The 23857-nt window shown below is 45.1% G+C and overlaps 1 protein-coding gene across 2 annotated transcripts in view; it reads left to right on the forward strand.

Moving 5' to 3' along the window:
* Positions 1 to 4009: 4009 nt before the first annotated feature.
* The window catches only part of TBC1D19 (TBC1 domain family member 19), a 108986-nt gene continuing 89138 nt past the window's right edge, over positions 4010 to 23857 (forward strand). The window contains exons 1-2 of one of the 2 annotated variants that reach the window (XM_018561406.1): positions 4010 to 4191; positions 16857 to 16929. In XM_018561406.1, the coding sequence (XP_018416908.1) occupies positions 4093 to 4191; positions 16857 to 16929 (172 nt within the window). In that variant the 5' untranslated portion in view covers positions 4010 to 4092. The remainder of the gene's footprint in view (positions 4192 to 16856; positions 16930 to 23857) is intronic. The other variant, XM_018561407.1, reaches the window with a different exon arrangement.

A 23857-nucleotide genomic window follows, 5' to 3' on the forward strand; every position in this document is an offset into this window, starting at 1 on the left:
CGGGTTTTGAAACATGTTCGTAAGTTTAAAGTCGTGCGACCTTACAGTAGTAGAGGTCGCACGGCTTCCACACACCTTACGATAATCGTACGATCGCGGGATTTCCCGCGATTATCGTACGATTATCATAAGATGTGTGTGGACCTCCAGTCTAGGAAGTGATCCTGATATCTTGTATTTTTCTTGTGTCTTGTATCCTGGTGTCAAACTCAGTCACAGTCTTTGCCCTTGTCGTCCTGTCATCGGGGGTTTACTAATTCCCCAGTCATATCCTAGTGCCAATCCCTGTACTCTTGTTTCCCTGTTTGTTTCCATTCCTGGTTCCTGGCTTTTCTTCCTGACCTGCTAGACTTTCTGGACATGATTATCTGCTTGACCTGACCTCCATAGAACACCTCCAGCCCTGACCTTGCTTTTGTTAACAGTCCTACTCAACACTATGGCTTAGACACTCAGATCTTAGCTACACACCTCGACTACTCTCACTCTTGCTTTTCAGTACCTTGTTCTGGTTTGTCTCCCCATTTTTTTGACTACTGTCCAGAATAACCTTTTGTGTGCTACGTCCAGCTTGCTGCTAAGGAGATCACAGGGGGCACTGTCAAGGTTTGCCAGACGCACAAGTCCATTCACACCATCAGTGGCTCTGACGAAGACCTGGTAATCCTAGAACTAGAATCCATGTTGAGAACCTGCTTTTTTGACCAGCTGGTAGAGAGTTTGCCCTTGGCTCACCCCTGGTTCCCAGACTATATAGCAGGGGTAGGCAAATATTGGCCCTCCTGCTGTGGTGAAAGTAATTGTAGGAGTCATGCCTGTGGCTGTAGGAGTCTTGCAATGCTTCATGGAACTTGTATTTTCACCAGAGCTGCAGTGTCTAACTTTGCCTACCCCTGCTATATAGCATCACTACGTAGGCTACGTTCAGCAAGCACACTTGGTAAACTCCTAAAAAGTGTTTTTTTCCCCCAATAGCTCTTTTTACACTTATCATAAAGACACAAATTCTATCCATTTGCACTGAGTTATCTGATTACTTTATGTTACCTATAGCACTTTACTTGAAAAGCACTGTGGTTTGTGGGGAAGGTTACCGGAAATTAAATAACTCTATTTTTCAAGAAAAGATTTTCAAAGAAGATTTCATAGCTTTCCAAAAGAATAATAATAGGAGAACAGCACAGTGAATATTAAATGATGTAGCAGAGTTACAGGGATGTGTTAAAATGACCTTCAAGAGTGTCTCTTTTATTAAATGAGAAAAAGTATCAATCTGAAGGATTCTGCATTTACGGAAACCCGCATTCGGTCACGTGCATGGGTTGTCATTGGGGACCTTTGCTTCAGAAAAGCCTAGTTATCTGGGCCGCTGACCCAAAACAAGAAGGCAGATCAGACTTCACTTGCTGCTTGTATGTTCCTATTGCAACCAGTAGATTACTAAAACAATCAGGGAACTAGGATTTCAGAAGGATGAAGACAGCACTGGGCAAACAGATACAAAAAATTTCATCAAAATATTCAGACATCATGAAAACACTTCATGAACTGACCTAAGGCTAGGTTCACACCTGCGTGATCCATGACCGCGTGGATTGCCGAGCGGTCACGGAGTCGACCACTACAGCCGATCACGCTGGCACGCACATATAAATGTAACTACGCGTCGGGTGCGCCTATGTGCAAAAACAACGATTACGCCACACATGTTACATATCGCCGTGAACGTAGGAGTGTGAGTAATGATTCTAGGGCCATCAATCACTGTTTACACTAAATTGATGAGCAGTAAAACCTTTTAAAGCTTCGCCCATGGCCAATTTTAGGTATGGTAGTTATTTTTGTGATTGACATGTTTAGTGTCTATCTACCCGACATAATCTAATTTTTTATATTTAAGCAAAAATTGTTTATTAATAAATATCTTATAACATAACTTAGGGAAAACTGTTTTTTTTTAAACATTTTCTGAACTTTTTCATTATATAGCAAAAAATAAAAACCTGCAGTGGTGATTAAATACCACCAAAAGAAATCTATATGTGGCCCCAAAAAATGGTATAAAATTAATTTCAACTCTTCCGTACACTCCCTACCTCCCCACTTAAAATCCCATGTTCTCATAAAAGATACGGTAATCACGTGGAGGGAAGTCAGGAAGCTGTTTTATATGCCGGGCACTATTTCTCCCTGGATGCCCATAACCTCTTCCCCGGCCTTTCCTGCAGGGGCCGACTCCCTGGTCTACAAGAAGTGGTCTTCCTTAGGCATCCACACCCTATGTGATTTACTCACACCACAAGGTGACTGCATGAAACTCGATGAACTGATCGCTAAATTCCATATTGCCCCCACCCATTTCCTACAATATGAGACTGTCACAGGTCGGCTCAGTAGATCGGGAGGTGAGCGAACACATACCGGGTTTGCTCACCTCTCGATCCTGTCACGGCTCTCTGCCGTGACAGGGGGAGGGGCTGGATTCCCCTCTCCCCGCTCCGATCTGCCAGCGCTGACTGGCGGAACGGAGGGGGGAGGGTACAGCTGGCTTTGCCTCTAGATAGGCAGAGCCAGCTGTCACTCACGCAGCTGGGCGGATCCCGTCATCTACGTCGGGATCCGCTCCGGAGTCTCAGTATACCGCGAGCTGTAGCTCGCGGTATACTGAGCTTAGGGTAACGGGAGGACGCTAGTTTGTGTCCTCCCGTTACCCTAAGGAGAACTATGGGGAAAAACACTGACCCCATAGTTCTCCTTTAAAAGATGTGCCATATAACTAGCACCCATATTGGTTGCGATCTTCCCTTACCCATTACTATACGATCCACATCCCTTGACACACAGTTTGTCCCAGTTTCTACCCTATGTCACTATGATCTTACCAGGTGTGCTCCAAATTCATACCCATTCGATAATATTGGTGAAGCAATGTCTGTTTGTCTTTCCTCTCTCCCTTCCTGGATTATTAACAACCGACTATGGGTTGTTAAGATGTTTACTATACTGATACTGTATACTATATTACTATACTGTTGAGTCATATCAGTATATAGCCGCTATCAATACATGTCATTGAATGTATTAAGCATATGCCACGCTGTTATGACGGTTTTACATGTATATCTGACTGAACATTTTTGGAAAATTTCAATAAATATCACATGCAAAAAAAATAATTTCAGTACAACATTGCATGACCGAATAAATGTCAGTCAAAGTACCACAGCGCTGAATATTGAAAAATGGCCTGGCCAGGAAGGGGGTTTACCACCCCGGTCATCACGTGGTTAAAGCTAAATGTCAGGCAAACAGCTAATTACACAGAAGAAATACACATAAAGGTTAGAGCTGACGTGTGATACTGAAGTTCTCACAGTTCGGCTCTATTGATCGGAACTGAGCGATCGCATACCAAAGATCGATGACTTCCCAATCATCAGAGAGATGAGAGCGGTGACTGTCAGTCACCGCTCCCTGGAGGGGCTTCCCCCTCCACTCTCCGTTTCTCTAAACGCTGACTGGTGGAATAGATGAAGGATTGGGCGGGCACAGCTGGCTCTCCCTCTAGAGCAGGGCTAAATGTAGAAGAAGGAGAGCCAGAGAGGGAGAGCCAGCTGTCAGTCAGGTAGTGGGGTGGACAATATTGTTGGGATCCATCCTTGCTTCAGCGAGGCTCTGCTCTGTCAGCATGTAGTGGGCAATAGCCCGCTATATGCTGAGTTTTGGGTCACAGGAGGACATTAGTATATGTCCCCCTGTGACCATAAAAAGAACTACGGCCAAAAAAGGTTGGGCCATAGTTCTCTTTTAAATGAATGCAATCGTGATTTTAACAGTAAAGTAGCCCTTTTATGTGTTACACATTGTTGGCAAGATTTGTACATCTGCCACATACAACGGCCAGCCAGCACAAAGCCTCCAAACAAAAATGAAAACGCCTCATAGTGAACCCAGACAAACTGATACTCGGAACTAAGGACATTAGATCTGTGCGCCGAGGAAGCTTTTATCTGCTGCGCACACACCGGTTGCTAAGAAACCATTGGTCCTTTTTCTCCGGCCTTTGCAGGCAACAAGGAGCCGGCTGTCACAATGCTGGGCGAAGAAGAGGAGCTGTCAGTGAGCATCGCACATATCGTACAGAAACTAAAGGGCAGCACGCTGCATTGCCAGCTGGAGAAGGAGGCTCGGGTGAGTCACAGCGAAGGATGCATGAGGAGGAGAGACAAACACCGGCATCACACCTTTGGCTGTCAGTGTAGGATTTTATATGTCATGTCAGCCTGTAGCCACTAGAGGCGCTCTATAAGAGCTGCGCACACTTCTACACTAAATCATTAACACTTTCACTGCTGGACCAAGTTCTTTCATTGTCACACACATGCTGCAATGAGAATTATTAACCTGAACGTTTACTAAAAGCTCCCAAAACAATATATTTTTCTTTATTGTTTTTGTAACTTTTTTAAAATCATTTTTTACATTTTTATTATATTTTTTTTTACATTTGTATTTATCTTATTATTTTTTTTCCCTTTTTTTCCCTTACCTTTTATTGCTATCACACAGGGGCGAACAATGGAGGGGGGGGGCGGACCTGCAGGCCGCATACAAGTGATCGCAGCATCACCGAGATCACTTGTACAATACGGGCGGCGGCTTCCCTGCTATGCATTTAGTCCTGCTTACCCGAAGCAGGGCTAAATGTAGAAAAAAAACTGCCTGCACGATGCTCAGACATGCCTGTGCGTCGGGTGATACGAATTTGACACCCCTGACTAGGCTCGTGTGCCCTCTTTGGAAGGTGTGCCATAGGTTGACCACCGATCATATTATACAGTAAGCTGAGACGAAAATGATGGTAGTTACAATTTTATGTTGTGTGATATTTGCGCAAATGTTTATAGAATCTATATTTTGTGGGGGGAAAAAACACTAAAATTATTTTAATGAACACAAACACAATATAATCACCATTTTTTTCTGTTAAATAAAAAAAAAGAATAGCAGGGTAAGAAACGCAAAATATGTCAAGCCTCAAAATATTGTTTGTCCGTGAAATAGTGAAAAACGGCAGTATCCCAAATTGTCCATAGAAGGCGCCAAAAAACCTTTACAGCTCATCAGTAGTGAAGTGCGGGGGGCGGTGCGAACCAAGTTCACCCATGTGCACTCAAAACTGTCATACTAACACCCTCCTCCACAGAACGATCAGTTACAGCTGGGGCATTCCCCGCAGCTACAAGCCGCAACTGAATGGGCCAGGAGGGGGTGTGTCATGACAGTTTTGCACGCGCTTGGGTGAATTTGGTTTGCGTTTGCACCATTCCCCGCACAAAATTATTCATCAGTTTAGAATTACCAGTGAATTAAATAAATGCCATCTGAAGCCTCTTGATTTTTCTTTAAGACCAGCGGTGGGCACCTCCGGCCCTCTAGCTGCGCTTTTCTACAAATGCCATCATGCCTCTGCCTCTGGGAGTCATGCCTGTAACTGTGAGTCTTACAAAGCCTCATGGGACTTGTAGTCCCACAACAGCTGGAGGGCTGGAGTTGCCCACCCATCTTTTAGAGTGATAGAGTCATTTTCAAGGTAAAGTCATGCCTTAAATATCTTAAAAGAAACGTAATTTACCCCTTTTTTTCATTAAACAGTAAATGCAGCTGGGAAGCTGGATTTTTCATGCACCCTGCTAGACAGTACCGATGTGTCGTGGGCTTTGTGCGGACCGAGTTTGGCCAAGCTTGTGCAAATCTGTCAGTGACACATCCCTTTCCGGCCCAACCAGCTGCGGCCAGGGCATTCCCTGCCCCTTTACATGTAGCTATGGGGTGAGAAATGCCCTGGCATCAGTGACGCTCGGTTTGCATCAAGCCCTTGAAGATCCCTCCTGGGAAGGGCTGAGCAGTTTTTATATCATTTGCCCAACCCCTATATATACAGCAATGTGCTGTCATTCTAGTGGGGTGTGGGGATTCAGAGAGGCATTTGGCAAGCTTTGGAAATTGCCAATGCCTGCCAAACCTTGCCGAGGATAACAAAAACAACATGACACAAAGCGATGCAAGCCCAGCCTGTATTTTATCTGTGTACTGAATCGGCATTGGCTTTACAGTGTTTAAAAAGCTTCAATAACTCAAAAGCAAATGTCTGCAGAAGCAAAGCAGAATTTGTTTTTGAGTTTTCCAAAGTAACACTGAGACAGAATGTCATACGAAACCTACTTAACCACTTAAAGGCCACGGTGTTTCACCCCCTTCCTGGCCAGGCCATTTTTCAGTATTCAGCGCTGCGGTACTTTAAAAATGTAGAAGTGTGAAATACCTTTTATATCCCAAGAGCGTTTATAAATAGACCTTCATGGGCCTATTCACATCGTAGCACTGCATAAAACAGATGGGATCAGTGCACTTAGCACACACTATTACACAGTGCGTGATACCGCATGTTAGGTGTGCTGGGGCATTTTCATTTAATCTCAGTGGCCCCCCAACACACCTCCCAGTGAGCGGACGAGGGTGCATTGCAGAGCAGCGCAACATATGATACCGCAATGACTACATTAAAATGCATGCACTATTTTTCATCACAACACAGTACTGCGTGCTGTGCTGCAAATATTGTACGTGTCCCATCGCACTCTGTTGGTAGATCCCAGATTTTGACGTGGGTGCTGCAGTGACAAGCGGTCGCCGCCGCAATCACAAGCAAATACACAAAAAAAGTCACCGGCACTCTGTGATGTGACTGTAGTGTATGTGATTGCACACAGCACGGTACCACGCGTTAGGTATGCTAGTGCATTGCACCTGATACTCGATGGCACCCCAATGCACTCTCCAGCAGGTGTGTGTTACAGGACAGCACATAGATAAAAAAAAGTCACCCGCACCCCAACTGTGATATAACTTTGTCTTTTATTGACACAAGTCTATCATATCACAAAGCAAACAACATTTTGGGGCTGTATAAGGTCCCTTCATCAGGCAAACAATTTGATGACATTGAAATAATTCGTATTCTTCCCTCACTCCGCAGGCTGGGTACAGCACTTGTTGAAAGAACTTTTCCGTCTTCTTAATTGGCCACCTACGTTTCAAACTCTGAATAATCTTTCTAGCTCCCTTACACCTTCATTATTAGAGAACGTTTCTAATTTATGCAACATGTGGATTCCTGGGGAAATATTTCTACTGTGGGGTCTATAAAATTAGATCATTTACATTTTGAATAATAGTCTGTAAAGTCAAATCTAATCTGGAGGGATTTGTCTTTACAACGTTTGCAGCTTCCAGAAATGGTATTTACCCTCAAACTTTTTTGAACAATAAATTCATATTAAACAAATATTTATTGTCCAGCAAATATTTTTTTTACATTTTTGCCCAAACACTTACAGTCATCATGTTTTCCAAACAGCTTCAACTCTCCACTTCCCGTCCAGAATAAGATCACAAGAGAGAGCACAGTCTAGTCTTCAATCTGTCCATCTAGTAGCTTGGAGAAGCGAAGGAAGAGAGGGGCAGTGGCTTGTCTTGCTGTGTCTGTGTGTTTGTGGAGACACACACAGCTTACTAGCACACACAGGGGTGGCTCCATAGGACCCTGCAAGGGTAAGAAGCCACCATAAAACAGGAAGTCAGGACCAGTGCTCAGGGGACCAGCTGATTTTGAAGGAAACTAAAACTTTTAAACATCAAGGATCAGCATCTATCGTAACTGATTTAATCGGCAGTTGAAATAGCTTTAACACAATTTGACCTTATTATCACTTTAAAGCAGGGGTCGACAACCCCCGACACGCGTGCCCGGCTAGGCACGCGAGGCCACATCAGCTGGCACGCAAACTAATTTTTTTGCATTTGAGAGCTTGCTCGAGCCGGCTGTCAGATTGAAGTCCCACCCACCTCCCTGACGTGACCAGTTGACGTTCGTGCGCGGAGCCGCACTGAGGAGGCCCTCGACGGTCTGCTCGAGGTCCTGCCTGGCGGATTCTTTACCTGCAGCACGCAGGACCGAAGGAGGAGAATCGCTCACCCGCCTGCCGGACTGAAAGGATCTTCTGTTCCCCGCCTGATTTTGTCACCATACTGCCCATCATTAGTCAGAGCACAGTGCACAGAGCAGTGGCGGATCCAGGAAAGATAAACACATTCAAATAATTAGTGAGTTTAACTTATTATTAGCAGTACAACTATGAGTACAAAAACTGAAATTTGCTAATACCATGGTGCACTATTGTTCAATGGCACTCGGTTGTCTGATGGTTGCAAAAATGGCACTCGGTGTGTAAAAGGTTGCTGACCCCTGACCTAGATGAATATTCAAGCGAAATGACCATTTTTTAAGAGGCGCTGCTAACCACACATCCAGGATTTGAAGGGAGATGTAGCATTCTGGGACATTTGGATTTTCTAAACTTTTTAAAGCAAATCTGTCAGCTGTTTTTTTTAACTTTGGCTAACAGCAGACACCACCAGATGCATAGAGTTACATTTATAATCCAGAAGACCCTCTTCTGTGTACTGCTCTTACATTCCCATTATCAGTTTGTTGGTTGGTGGGGGGGCGCACTGCAATGCACGCTATTGTGTTACCTCATGCTGTGCTAGAATGCACTGCAGCTGCGGTACTGGGAAAATGTTATCTCCACTATTAATAATGTATATCACACCAACCTATTGATCGTTTAGTTTGTTTATTGGGTCTTATTGATGAGGATTCTCATGCCAAGGCTACAATGTCCCTGGTTTTCAGACTTCTGTTTGTTACCAGGAAACTGGAGGCGTTAAAATGCATCACCCAACCCACCTACAACTACTGAATGGCATACCCATGTCAACTTGCTCCTGCCTAAGGAAAAATTGCTGCGCCAACATAGAGGGTGCCCTCAAACATGTTTTACACAATGTGTCTTTCCACTCCTGGATTGGCTCCACCTGACTTAATAATGCAGCATCTCCTGGGCGAATCACTTTATTTCTTTCTGGTACTACGTCTCCCCACCTTAGTCTTAAACTTTCTTTTTTGTTGCGTGTTATATTTTCTGGGATAACAAGAGTGAGAAGTGCCAGCGTTACTCTTCTTTGTTTTACATTACTGGAGTAAGTTTGGGATTAGTTTCTATTCACCACCCTTGTATGAGACCTCTGTCATTTCTCCCATGCCTGCCTGTATGTATATTGGTCTGTAAAGTCTATGTGATAACTGGATTCCTGCCGCGTCTCAGGTTCACATAGCTAATCCTGATGATCTACTGTTACAGAATACTCCGCTGTTGATGTGTCCAGAGCTTTATTGCATGACTTACTGAATAAATATGTTGAGTGCCATCTCTTTATACAATATTGTGAACAACTTATATGTAGGGTACGTGTGGTGGATAGTATGGTATACTGTTACGCCTTTGTTGTTGTTCTTGTGTGTCAATGAAAAATTAACAAAAATTAAAAAAAAATAAAACAGCTTTATTAAAAAAAAAAGAATGCACAGCAGCTGGGAGGTGTGTTGGGTTGCCATTCAAATGAATGGTACTGCAAGGCACTAAGTGCACGGTAATGCATGCTAGCACCGCTGTGCAAAAGTGTATGTTACTCGCATAGCATTGTGCGATTAATAGAACACTGTGGTGTGAATGGTAGCTAAGAGAGGGTTCAAAGTGAAATACAGACGTCTTTCATAGCTTTGTGTTTTAAAATGTGAATTTCAATTCAATTTCCATGTGTCTGGTACATTTTTGTATGCATTTTAATTATTGTTTATGTGTTTTTTGGCCCTAAAATAGTATTAAACTCTCATACTTTTTTCAGTCTTGATTCCAGATCAAACAAGTATACATTGCCCAGCAAAGTATTTCTTTACATTTTTACCCAAACACTTACAGTCTTTATGTTTTCAAACAGCTCCAACTCTCTCTGCTTCCCTGAACTTCCTGTCCAGTACAAGATCACAAAGGACAGAGCAGTCTCCATCTACTAGCCGGGAGAAGGGAAGAGGAAAGAGAAGGAAGCAGGGGGGAGGGGTGTGGGTTGCCTTGCTGTGTCTGTGTTTGTGGAGACACACAGCTTACTAGCACACACAAGGGTGACTTGATAGGTCCCAGCAAGGTAAAGGAGCCACCCTAAAACAGGATATCAGGGTCAGTGCTCACGGGATCAGCTGATTGTGCAGGAAAGTTAAACTTCAAAAACATCAAGGAACAGCCTCCATTGTAAGTGATTTCATCAGCATTTTAAATAGATTAAAACATTTTTGACTTTAATATCGCTTTAATGTGCATTTCAATATGCATGCAAAGACAAAGTGCTCATTAAAACACACAAAAGTGCTTGTCTGGGAAAAGGTGTGTTAAAGTACAAAAGTGATTGCTCTGTAGGTAGATCCACATCAGGGGTAGGCAACCTTGGCACTCCAGCTATGGTGAAACTACAAATACCATGAGGCATTGCAAGACTCTGACAGCCACAGGCATGACACTCAGAGGTAAAGACACAATGAGATTTCTAGTATCCGCACAGCTGAGTTGCCGGGGTTGCCTACCCCTGTATGTTCTTGTTCTGCTGCTGCAGTACAGCACGTCTGTATGAAATGAAATTGTGTTACATTGTGTAAACAGCGCATTATAAATAATGTAGAAGAATGAAATACTGACCATCTAAACTTTGTTCAGATGTTATTTCTAGCAGTGTGCTTAGAAAGGCCAATAGTCCTCCTCCTTATAGGGGTCAGCAGTCTGTTCCTATGTAAAGACACAGACACTCGGGGAGATGATAAACCAACATGTCTGTATGAATATCACATTTTTCTCAGTCTCGTCTTATCTTTACTAAATAGGTATTTGTAGATGCTGAAATACTTATTCCACAAAAGGATCGGTCTGCAGAGGACGTCTTATTGTTCAATCACTTCTTATCTTACTATAGTGGAAATATTTGGACATAGTTGCGGTATGCTTTACATTATACAGGGAGGTACCACCAGATTGTCTTGTTTTGCTGGTTTGGTTTTTTTCCCAGATATACACTTATATTTAAGGTTGGTGATAGCCACCCAGATGTCGCTGCTTCTGGCCTTATGTCCGTTTTAACTCTGTCCATGGCAGGCAACAGATTTCTAGGAACGTTGCTACTCCACTAATGTGTCTAGGGAGGACTGCAGCGCACCACAATCCCGTTATAGTTTGGGATTGTAGTGCGCTGCAATTTTTCTTTCTTAAAGGAGAATTATGGGGTTAGGGCTTTTCCCCATAGTTCTCCTTAGGGTAATGGGAGGACACAAACTAGCGTCCTCCCGTCACCCTAAACTCAGTATACCGCGAGCTACAGCTTGCGGTATACTGAGACGCCACAGCTAAAGCGGATCCCGACAATTATGTCTGGATACGCCCAGCTGCGTGAGTGACAGCTGGCTCTGCCTATCTAGAGGCAGAGCCAGCTGTACCCGCCCCCTCCCCCGTCCGTTCCGCCAGTCAGCACTGGCGTATCGGAGCAGGGGGAATCCAGCCCCTCCCCTGTCACGGCAGAGAGCCGGGACAGGATCGAGAGGTGAGCGAACGCCGGTATGTGTTCGCTCACTTCCCGATCTACTGAGCCGACCTGTAACAATCTCATTGTCACAGGTCGGCTAGAACTATGAGGTGAGTGAAAAGCACTCACCTCATAGTTCTCCTTTAACCCCTGCAGTGGGGCTACCCCCACGCTACAATGGTTAACAGCTCGTTTTTGTCTCGGTTGTAAAAAAAAAAGAAGTTATACTCACCTGAAGCTCAAAGCCGGCTTCTTCTGAGACCGGCCCTTCCAACATCTCTCTCCCTCCGCTGCATCGATCTAAGGTCCCAAAAATCATCAATGTCTATACACTGTGTATATAAGTGAGGACACTGAGGAAGATTCCAGTGCTGCAGCCAAGGAGAAAACAGGCTGGAAGGAGTGCTGTGACAGCTGGCTGGCTCAGAGCTTCGGGTAAGTATAACTTTATTATTTTTGCCCCTAGACACACATGAGCACTTAACCCTTGCAGTGCGGGGGGAGCCCCACTGCAGGATTAAGAACAAGTTTTTTTGCAGATTTTCTTTACTTATATAGGTGACCTAATGAAGACAAAAATGTCCAGGATCCATATCTACAGCAAGCGGGACAGGGGGTGGCTTACCTGTGAGAATGCTTTTTAATGTAGATGCTCTTGAAAAATGACAGATAGCTGATTGTTTTCATTTAATTGTTTGCTGTGCTTTCTATACATTACAAGGAAGTTTTTATTCCGGATACAGTATTGTAATATTTTTATGCAGCATACTAGATTATTTTTAAAGTGGGGCTACCCTTGCACTGAAAGGGTAAGTGCTTGTTTTGCCTCTAACGCCCAGTGCAGACCTGAGCGATCTGGGATCCTTCGTACTGGGTTTGCGTGGTCCTGCACAATGCAGACAGCGATTTCCGCACAACCCCATTGATTTTGCGATACTGTTTTAGCTGCGATCCTGTTCGGAATCACGGACGGAATCGCGGCTTTCCGGTCTGGTGCAGTCAGAAGAAATGCTGCATGCGCTATTTTTTTTTTTTTTAACTGCACCGGACCAAAACTCAGGCACTAATGTGCCACACTTTGCGATGAGGGTGAACGCACTGCGGCTGGAGGGCGTAGGTGCGGTGCCATTGACTTCAATGCACCGCCACGCCCCCTCCCGCCCCAAAATAAAGTGAGCCGGCCGGATTGCACTGGGGCTGGTGTGAACTAGCTCTAAGTCTGTGGTCTACTAGGAGTCCCAAATCTTTTTTCATTTCTAATTTCCCCAGAGGAGCTCCTTCTAATGAGCAGCTTGCATAGATACTTTCATCACCCAGATGCAGAACTTTACATTTTTCAATAATAAACCTCATCTGCCATGTACAGTAGTTGCCCACTCCCTTACTTTATCACCCTATGTCTTTTGGTGAGTTTATCACACTACAAATTTTGGTATCGTCATCAAACACTGAAACGGGGCTATTAATAACAAACCTCAATATTGTTAATAAACAGGTTACATAGTATTGGCCCTAAGACAGGGCCCTGGTGCATGCCACTCTCTACCCTAGACCACTTAGAAAATGAGCCATTTTTGGATACTCTTTGTACATGTTCCTAGATTGTAAGCCCTCAGGGGCAGGGCCCTCCTTATCATCTTGTCTTGCATTGTTGTGACTGTAATGTCTTCCTTATATTGTAGAGCGCTGCGCAAACTGTTGGCGCTATATAAATCCTGTATAATAATTATAATCATAAAAATAATGTTCTTGTTCCAATTTTTTACCCATGTACCCATTTGCTCAACGCCCATAGACTGTAGTTTGTAAATGAAGCATTATTGCAAAAAAACACATCCAAGTGTCAATGGGGTTTTATGAGGCGTCAGACTTCAAATTCAAAATTATACAAAATGTATTATCAATTGATAATACATTCTGTACAATTTTGAATTTGAAGTCTGACGCCTCATAAAACCCCATTGACACTTGGATGTGTTTTTTGCAACATACTCTTAATTAGGGGTGAGGTCTCAGACCATCTGGAGATAATGGACCTGTGTCCATTAATTGTGTTTCTTGTAAATGAAGCATTGATGAGGTACTGAACTGAAGTTTGCTGAAATAAGTATCTATATAAATTGAGGTTGCAGCAAAATGGCAGGTTACCCCAAAACCTCCCTTTCCCCCCCTCTAGATAATGTCACAACATTCATTTTTTATTTTACTTTGTTCCCGTATCGAGGAACAGCTTTCTGTACTCACGGTGACATCATTACCAGGCTTGGATAATTCTTGAGATGACTGTTCCTGCTGACATGTCCCTTAGAACTACATCTCCCAACAGCCCTTTCCCTACAAACTGTGTGTGGGCATGTTCTTTGGAGTCAAGGCAGCCACATTGTTTTACAGGGAAAGAGATCAATTCAGGCAGGGCTGACCACACTGCTTGGTATTTCAGTGAAACAGAGGCAGCGTTGTCAGTTTACTACAGAAGTTAGGAGCTCACTGGATTTCTGGTAGGACTAATGGGTATTTTTCAGTGCTTGTGGACAACACATGTGGAAATGTGAATGTATTGCATCATTTAAATTTTTTTATTTTGCCCACACATACACTTTAAAGAAGAACTCCTGGCAAAACTTTTATTAATGCTTGCAGTGGGGCTACTCCCGCAGTGCAAAGGTTAACTGCTAGTTTTGGTCTAGGGAGGAAAATAACAACATTATACTCCCCTGATCTTTGGAGACAGCGCTTCCTCCAGCCTCTATCTTCCTGCAGCGATGGTATGTCTCTCCACGCCCTTGCGTACTACACATGCGGGGGAATTCATCAACACTGGAGCAAACAAAATCTGGAACAGTTGCCCAGCTCAACCAATCATCTTCTCTCTTCAGTTTGTTCAGTTAAGATTTGAAAATGAAAGAAGCTGATTGGTTGTCATGCACAGCCGCTCCAGATTCTGTCTGCTCCAGTTTTGATAAATTCCCCTCACTGTGTATAGAACGTGATGAATTGGGGACCTTAAGACGCTGCAGCGGAGGGGAAGAGAAGTAGGAAGGACTGGTCTAAGTGCAAGCCGGCTCTGAGGATGGGGTGAGCTGGAGTCGGCCTTTAATAATTTTTTATATACATTCACGTGTTATAAAAATAGCACTCACACTGGTTGCTGTGAATTTATTGGATTTCGTCATATTTTCATTTATTTCATGAATGTGTTTCCTTTTGAATGGATTCCAGAAGCTAATCAAGCTTTGTTTCCTTCACTTTGATTGTATAAAACCATCCTAAAAATAGCTATTAATGATCGCCATTATCACAATATCTCAGTCATTTCTTCTAATCGGTGACAGCATGCTTAGCCAATTTCCATTTCAGGACACTATTTGTTTAATGATTTAGCATTTCCTGGGCATTTTGCATTTGCTTGCAGTGAAGGATAAGTAATGTGACGTTTGTGGCCCTGGAAGCCCTGTGTGACACAGCTGTGAAAAACCTATTTCAGGACACTACTTGTTGAGTATCGAGAGCAAGATTTGTTTTTCCTTCTTGTTAATTAGTGGTTTCCTATCCTTCTATTCATTAATTCTCAGACATTTTGTTTTGTTTATTTTATCATTTAAACCTTCATTTGAACTGTGCGATGTGTCTGATTTATTGATGAACCCATACTTTGGCCATATTCACACTTTTGCATTTCAAAAACACTTGTTGATCTGCACTGATGTCTATTTTAATGCATGTTCACCGTCATAAATTTTTTAGCAAAAAACAGGAAAATGTGCAGCAAACTGCATAGCAATGCACAGCAATACACTCCTTAAAGCCCAGCTTTGGGCAGTACAGATGATTACCTTTCGGCTACATTCCCCTGAAGATGCTCCCCTTTAGGCCCCTTTCACACCAGATCCATTAACATCCAGTTTTCAATGGATGCCAAGGCAAGGACGTCTGAAAATGAATGGGTGTGAATGGAAGCAGTTCACATCAGTTCCTTGCGCTGCCCTCTGCTAGAGCAGGTTTTACTTTTTTCAAAGCAACGAACTGCTGTGAACTGCTAATGCAAGTCAATGGAAGGTAGAACCAATACCTTATATAGCTTAGCATATTAGTCACACCAAATCCCCCCCCCCCACCCAAAAAAAACTAAACGCAAAGAATGTCAACAGACTATGCAGACTCAAGCCAACGTACCCCCGTTGACTCACGTTTATGGCTCAGATGTTAACCCCTTTGCAGTAACGGACATGCATAGTACGTCATTGACAGCACGGCCCAATGACCGGATTCTGTCATTTCAACTGCCGCCAGAACACTTATATGGGCCGGTAAAGTGCCTGACCGACACCCCTGCCATGTTTTCCAGGCTCAGCTGCCCTTCCTGCAGGCCCGGGACTGGGATGTCGGGTGATGGCGGGAAGCTGGGCAGGAAAGCACCAAACTTCCGTTCGCTGATCTCCCTGCTCTATGGACCGGGAGCGACACAGATTGCATCACTTCTGGTCCCTGTGCTGTCATTGCTCGGCTCATTTTTAGAGAAGATAATGTTTAACTAATTGTGAACGTGCACCCCAAAATACTTCATAGAAATACACAGGGCGTACGTAGCATGCTCGTCCTTCTCTCCTGCTCAAGTTCCCACCTGCCACATTTGGCAGAAATTGACAGCAGCCGCTGTAAAAAAATTTACATTCTGAACAGTGTTTGTAAATAGAAGCATGATACAAAATAACATTATTACTTTGTATTTACTCTGCTCCATTCATTTGTAGATCTGTATATTATGTTAATAGCAATCTAAGAAGTAAAAAAAAAAAAATCTATTTTTAATAAAAGTTGTTCCTAATTAACTCCTTCTTCCCCTTGTTTTACTATCCTTGTGTTCTGCTTTTAAACATCCTACATTCTTCTTCATTGTTTGGACATGGCTCAGGCTGTTCAGGTGTATCTGTCTGCTGCAGCTTCCATCTGCAAGTCTGACTCCCTCTTTGTTGTTCCTGAGGGTCCACATGTGGGTGGAATAAAGCCGCCATCCCTAGATCCACAATTTACCTATTAGCTAGACCTCAGGTTTAGGCTGTCCACACGACTCTCTCTCTCTTTTAAGGATTTAAGCTACTGAATGTGTCCTTAATGGTCTATTATTTGAAGCAAGTTGTCACAACTTAAAAACTAAAACCTTGCAAACCTAAAAACTAAAACTAAAAACTTGCAGACTAAAAATGACCCTAAAACCATCATAGTTTTACTTTAACAAATGATGAAAAAATTCTCCAGTTTCCCAAAGTATTAGTATCTTTAATAACACCTTTGTAAATGTTTTCTCAGTTTATCATTTCTTTATTTTACAGAGATGTCTGCTCAGCCCTGATATTAAACTTGAAACACTGAAGGAAGATATAAGAGATTTTTTGAAGACCTCTGGTATGTTATCCTTTGAATTTCTCCATATTTAACATTGGAGGCAGAATGTTTAGTTGGTTTGTAGATTCATAGGGGATACCATGTACATAATAATACCAGGATGAAGCACAGGAAAAAGTCCTTCCTTCTGAATGAATCATAGAATACGTAGCCTACATTGTCATTCATTATCAATGTGTTAATTGCATGGTTTTCAGTAGAGCTCTTTAACAATGGTTTTTTTTTTTTTTAAATAATGAGATTTTATTACCGTTTTTCAATACAAAAAGTACATAAATACAAAAGTACAAAATGTACAGAAGTACAAAGTGCAATCACGTCCAAATATCAACACAGAATCTTGGGATGCATTTACATGTCCTCACTGTCCAGATATATATAGCAGATATGTATACATGAGTGCCTGCCATCCAGTAGTCACGTTGGCAGCGGTGTTAGACATCAAGGCATCATCACATTGTGAGGAGCAGTAGCTGTAATTTGAGTACTTTACATTCCCTACCGAAGGCATGGTATGAGGTGAAATGGCCGTGTTGCATCCCGTCAGCCCGGACAACATTAAACGTAGGGAGGAGGCGGTAAAAAGCATACACACAACTCAAGATGGGGTAGGAGAGACATAAGGGGGTGAACAGTAAAGGAGAAACAAAAGGGGGGGAAATTGGAGAAGCGGAGCAAAGTTCAGGCGATAAAGGACGCCAAGATATTTAATAGACGGTTACCATTTAAAGTGAAAATGTTCCTGTAGGTGGGTAACCTCCGTTGAAGGAAGGGAGACGTTTAAGGCCTCGGTTTTATGTAAGTTCACCTTAAAGTTGCTGACGAAGCCAAACCTCCGAAATTCCTCTAGCACGGAGGGGAGAGCAACACGGGGTTGGACAAGTACAGGAGAACATCGTCCGCATAAAGACCCATTTTATAGTGTTGGTTTTGGACACAGACCCCTTGGATCGATGGGTTTTGCCGAATGGCCTCAGCAAGGTGCTCCATGGCCAAGATATACAAATACGTGGACAGTGGGCAACCCTGTCTAGTTCTCCCTGTCCAGGGAGCCGTTTACCCGCACCCGGGCCGTGGGGCAGTGATAGAGGGCCATAACTTTATCCACAAACAATTTTGGTAGTCCAATCTGTTCTAGCGTAAGAGTAAGGAAGTTCCAACTGAGGCGATCAAACGCCTTCTCCGCATCAAACGACAACAGGTACATAGGTAGGCCTGTAGATTTAGCATAGCGCACGAGTTTTAGTGTCTTGACAGTATTGTCTCTGGCCTTGCGGAATGGGACAAAGCCCACCTGCTCCAAGTGGATAAGGGAGGGGACATAGTGACTTAGGCGATTCGCTAGGAGCTTAGCGTATAGCTTAAGATTCACATTGATAAGGGAGATTGGGCGATAATTAGAGCAGAGCGTCAGATCCTTGTCAGCTTTAGCGATAATCGTGATATGTGCTTCTTGCGATTGTCTGGTGAAGGGGCAGTCCCCGGAGATGGCATTAAACGTGAAATGGAGTAGAGGGGCTATTGGGTCTCTAAAGTGTTTGTAGAAAGCACCAGTGAAGCCATCAGGTCCCGGACTCTTCCTGGAGGGAAGTCCCCCAATGTCCCCTGTAACCTCCTCCAGGGAGAAGGGCTCCCCGAGTAGGGTCGCAGCTTCGGCCGGGAGAATCGGGAGAGGGGTGGCCGCGATGTATGAAGCCGCCAGTTCCAGTGGGTTCAAGAGCGGGGAGGAAGCTCCCGGGGCAGGTAAATTATATAGTTCGGCATAGTAGGCCTGGAACGTTTGCGCAATCTGGTCAGTACTGTGAACCACCTGGGCAGTTTTCGTCTGTATTTTAGGGACATAAGTGCGCGTAAGTTGCGTTCGAATGGACCGTGCCAACAGACGCCCGCACTTATCGCCATGTTCATACAAAGATCTGCGCAAGGACTCCCTGTATTTTAGGGAGCTGAGATCTAGGAGGGAGCGGAGATGAGAACGTTTCTGTTCCAATGCTAACAATATGGTGGCAGCTCGGCTCGACTTATGTTGAAGTTCCAGCAAGTGTATTTCGCCTAATAGGGAGGTAAGTTCCACCGAGCGTGCTTTTTTTCAGGCGGGTGGCATGGGAAATAAGGATACCCTTGAGTAGGCATTTGAAGGCTTCCCATTTGACTGGGGGGCGGTATTATCTGTGGCGTGTGTAGGGGGAGGGAAGCCTAAGCCCAGGACCCCAAAGTAAGTAGTAGGCCATGTGCCATCTAGGGGGCGGAGATCCGAAGCCGAAGGCCAGACCACAGAAAACCAGTGATCAGGCCCCCTAGCCTCGTCCCCGAAGTACAGGTGCCACCACAAGGGTCCGCAATATAAATGTCATTTGGTTGCATAGCAATACATCACCCGTAGTACAGTCCTCATTACGGCCCAGTGGCATGAGCAGGGGTGATGTCCCAAATTTCCACGTAGTGGTCCGCTTCCGCAGATGAATAGCTGATAAGGGACAAGAGACGTAGGTAGGTGTAGGTTTGACCACGGGAATGCCACCACAGTGGTCCATCACCTGTAAGGGGTCCGCAAGAAGCATAGCACTCGGGGCGAGTGTCACAGCGGGGCAAGGTCATGCTCTAATTGTCCATTTCCATCCGCCATTGCAGGAGGCACAATGTAAACAAGGTGGAAACAGCGGGGCATCCAGGGACAGGGAAGGGTCATAGGTCAGGGAGGTTCCCAAAGCAGGAAAAGTAGGGTGACAAGATCCTCATGCAGGGTGGAAGTGGTGGCAGTGAGCTGCAATCTTTAAGGCAGGGAACTGCATGAAGTAGGCTCCCTCCTGGACTTCTTAGAGTGAGACACTTCAGTTCACTGGGGAAACGAAGGCACCTCAGGGAGTATGGGAGCCGGGTGATCCAGCCAGGGATCCAGTTCCACAGAGGAGGAGAATCCCAGGGCAGCAGTAAAATCGGCAAGATCAGTCGGGGAGCCCAGGATCACCAGGCGGCCATTCTTTCGCACTGACAGGTGGAAGTGGTAGCCCCACCTGTAGGGGATGTGGCGATCTCGGAGTAGAGTGGTCAGAGGTTGCAGTGCCCTGCGAAGGGCCATGGTGCGGGGCGACCGATCCGGAAAGAAGGTGATAGTTGCACCGTCAAAGTCAAGGGTGCCACGCTCCCGGGCTTTGGCCATGATTTCCTCCTTCAGTTTATAGAAGTGGACCAGGCACAGTACGTGTCTGGGTTGTTTGCGCAGAGGGGTTGCTAAACCCAGGGACCCTGTGTACTCTATCCAGGTCAATAGGCTCTGCCACCCCTCTATTAAGAAGTGTATTAAAGATACCTCGGATTGTAGGTTCCAGGTCTGTTGCGCACGTTGCCTCCGGAAGGCCGCGGATCTGCACGTTGTTCCTCCTGTTCCTTTCCTCTGCATCGTCCATGTCCGTCCACACAGACTGCAATAGTTTATGCTGTGCCAGTGCAGCTGCTTGCAGGGCTGTGATTGCTGTGCGGTGGGCATCCATATGCAGGTCCACAGTGTGCAGCCGGCTATGGACTTCCTTAATCGCCTCATGCAGGCCAGCCACATCTGCCCTGTGTATGTGTTCAAAGCGTGTGAACAGGGCCTCCATGCCCCTCTTAGAGGGGAGATGATCTAGCAGCTGTCTCACATTACCTGTAGAGCTGCCAGGGACAGAGTCCTCGTCAGAGGTGACATCCCGGTCCAGCAGGGCGGGAGACATATCAGTCGGCTGGGAAGAGGGTGAGTCCAGGGTGGCCGGGGAGTCCCCACGAGGCAGCGCCATGCGGCCTGCTAATTCGGCCGATCGCGTCGTCACTGGAGCCGCAAAAAAGTTGTTTATGGCGGCTCTCGGGTTCCGTGAGTGGACCCGCTTGGACCCCTGGGACTTTTACGTTTGGAGCCCATACTGGTAGGAAACGAGGCGGTCAGAGGCACTTTCGCCGCGATGCCCGGTTCTTCTTCAGCGGAGCTAAGGACAAACACGTCCAGCCGCCACCATTGGTAAGCTCTGCCCTCAACGATGGTTTTAAATTGAAATTTCGTGGTGTAAAAAAGTAATTTGTTGATTTTCACACAGTTGAAAGGTACAAACAGGAAACTGTGTACCTTGCACATTCATCTGTTAACTTTCCTGGATATGTTTAGCATTCATGCTTGGTCTCAGGTGTGGGCAAAAAAACAAAAACATGCAATACATCCCTGCAATACATGCACATGTACCTAGGTTTTGTCTTTTAAAAAAATCGCAAATACAAAAATATCCTGATGATGAAATGCGCTCGGCTCCTAACTTGGACTGACTTCACAGTGCTTCCGCTGCACTGAAATTTCAAGCAGTATTGTTAGCCCTGCCTAGTTCTCCTGTAGGGCCCATTCACATAGCTGATCCCAGCACATCTCACCTTACTGTGTTTGAAAAACGTAAGCCATGTCTTACTTTTTGCAGCGCACACCACTATGTTCCTACCGCAACATGGTGTTGTAAATGGGCACCATCCATGCAGTGGCGTCGCTACAGGGGCCCAAGGGGGGGCAATTGCCCCCCTAGGTTATCACCTGCCCCCCCCCGTGTGCCCCCCGCTAACAGTGGCGGCAATCACGGCGCTAGTGCAAGGTAAGAGAAATGGAATCCCTGTTCCCAGCATATAACTGTGCCCGGGACGGTTATCACACAGCTATCTGCTGGGACAGGGGTTCTCCCCGCTGCAGCCTCATAGACTGTCAGCGGTTTCTCCCTACAGGGTGTAATCGGCTGCAGTGATCTGTGTCAGTGGGGACAGATTGCCGATTACAGCCTGTAAGGAGAACCCTCCGACAGTCTGTGAGCTCCCCCCCCCAGTCTACTCACCTCTCTGCGGCGTCTGCGCTCCTCTCCTGCCGCAGCCGTGCGATCGTCTTCATTCCAGCATCTGACCGCAATAGCCAGCCTGCTTTGGCTCTTTTAAATTGCAGTAGCCAATAACAGGTGGACCTTATGGAAAACATCAGGTCCCTCCTCTGCTGATTGACAGCAGGCAGTGGGTGGGTGCAGTAGCCAGCCTGCTATTGGCTATTGCAACTTGAAATATCCAATAGCAGGCTGGCTATTGCTCCCAGCAATGAAGTTAAAAAAATTAAATAAATCTAAAAAAAGTTTAAAAAAAATAAAGTTAAATTAATAAGAAGTAAAAAATATGTTAAAAAAATTAAATAAATAAAGTTAAATACATAAAAAGTAAAAATTTAAAAAAATAGAAAAAAAGTTTTAAAAAAATTACAAGTTAAATAAACTAAAATTTAAAATCCCCCATAAAATGAAAGGCCCCAGCCCCTGCAAACACACACATACAAAAAAAAAGTTGTAGTTCTCTATAGCTGTTTTTTTTTTCATTGCTGTATAAAGTATTGCTGGTATTTATAGTCCTCTATAGCTGTTGGTATTATTCTACATTGGGGTATAATTAATTTGTATGAATTGTAGTTCTCTATAGCTAAGGGAATTCTGCATTGCTGTATAATGTATTTCTGAGATTTATAGTCCTACATAGCTGATGGTGGTATTCTGCATTGCTGTATAATGTGTTGCTGAGATTTATAGTCCCTCTACAGCTTGGCGTTAGTGGCAGAACTACCAGGGTCGCAGGAGTCGTACACGCGCACAGCACTGACGAGACATCCCTCCACTACCAGTGTTCTATAATTTTCTTCAACCCATTAATTTCTATACCGCGTCCCCTCCAGGTGTGCATATCATGAAGAAAGGAGGTCATGAAAACAGCTGATTTGGAAGACTCGCCCCACTGGAAGTGACACAGTCGAGAAAATGTATAGGATCGAGAAAAATTATAGAACACTGACTTTGACACTATCCGGCCCCTCCCACTTTCCTCTCACAGTTCACAGCCCAGAAGCATGGACAGCCAGCGGCGGTCTACAGTGGGCGAGAGTGCCTAAGTACCAGATATAGAGCGGAATAAGGCCAGAACCATGTAGGGAGCCCAGTGGGAGTAGAGCACCATCCCCCAGCCTGTCACCCCTTTCATGGACTTACTAGGAGTCCTCACATCATCCGACCATTCACACTACCCTTACATGGATGGCAAAAAGGGCAGGCTGGGGCTGGGAGAAGGGGGGGAAGAGGCAGAGCGGCAGGGGGGCCAAGTAGCTGCACCATGGGCCTCTGGGTTGTACTTGTCCCCTGGGCTAAAAGTTGCCAGTCAGCCCCTGCTGAATTCCACACCTACTGGGCGCTGAGAGCGGTTTTAATTGCGGAGGATTGTGGGCGGCGTTGGACTACATGTCGCAACCGCAGGGTGCAGATGCCATCCGCAATTAAATCAGCTCTCGGTGCCCAGCGGTTGCGACATGCAATGAAAATGATTAGTGCCCCCCCAGATTTGACTGTGGTATCTTATGTGCCCCCCTATATAGTGTTCCTAGAGTCGCCACTGCATCCATGACAAAGCAAATGGTCTTGTCTTGAGTTGGGGCTGAGCTGGAAACAACGGCCAGCAGAGATCCAACGCAGGACCCTAACTTGATTACAGTATATCTCACCTTTTTTCACCTCAGTAACAAGGAGCTAAAAGTTGCCAGTCAGCCCCTGCTGTATTCCACACCTACTGGGCGCTGAGAGCTGATTTAATTGCGGAGGATTGTGGGCGGCGTTGGACTACATGTCGCAACCGCAGGGTGCAGATGCCATCCGCAATTAAATCAGCTCTCGGTGCCCAGCGGTTGCGACATGCAATGAAAATGATTAGTGCCCCCCCAGATTTGACTGTGGTATCTTATGTGCCCCCCTATATAGTGTTCCTAGAGTCGCCACTGCATCCATGACAAAGCAAATGGTCTTGTCTTGAGTTGGGGCTGAGCTGGAAACAACGGCCAGCAGAGATCCAACGCAGGACCCTAACTTGATTACAGTATATCTCACCTTTTTTCACCTCAGTAACAAGG

Source organism: Nanorana parkeri, unplaced genomic scaffold (assembly GCF_000935625.1).
Source record: "Nanorana parkeri isolate BGI_ZX_2015 unplaced genomic scaffold, ASM93562v1 scaffold522, whole genome shotgun sequence".
Classification (NCBI taxonomy): Eukaryota; Metazoa; Chordata; class Amphibia; order Anura; family Dicroglossidae; genus Nanorana; species Nanorana parkeri.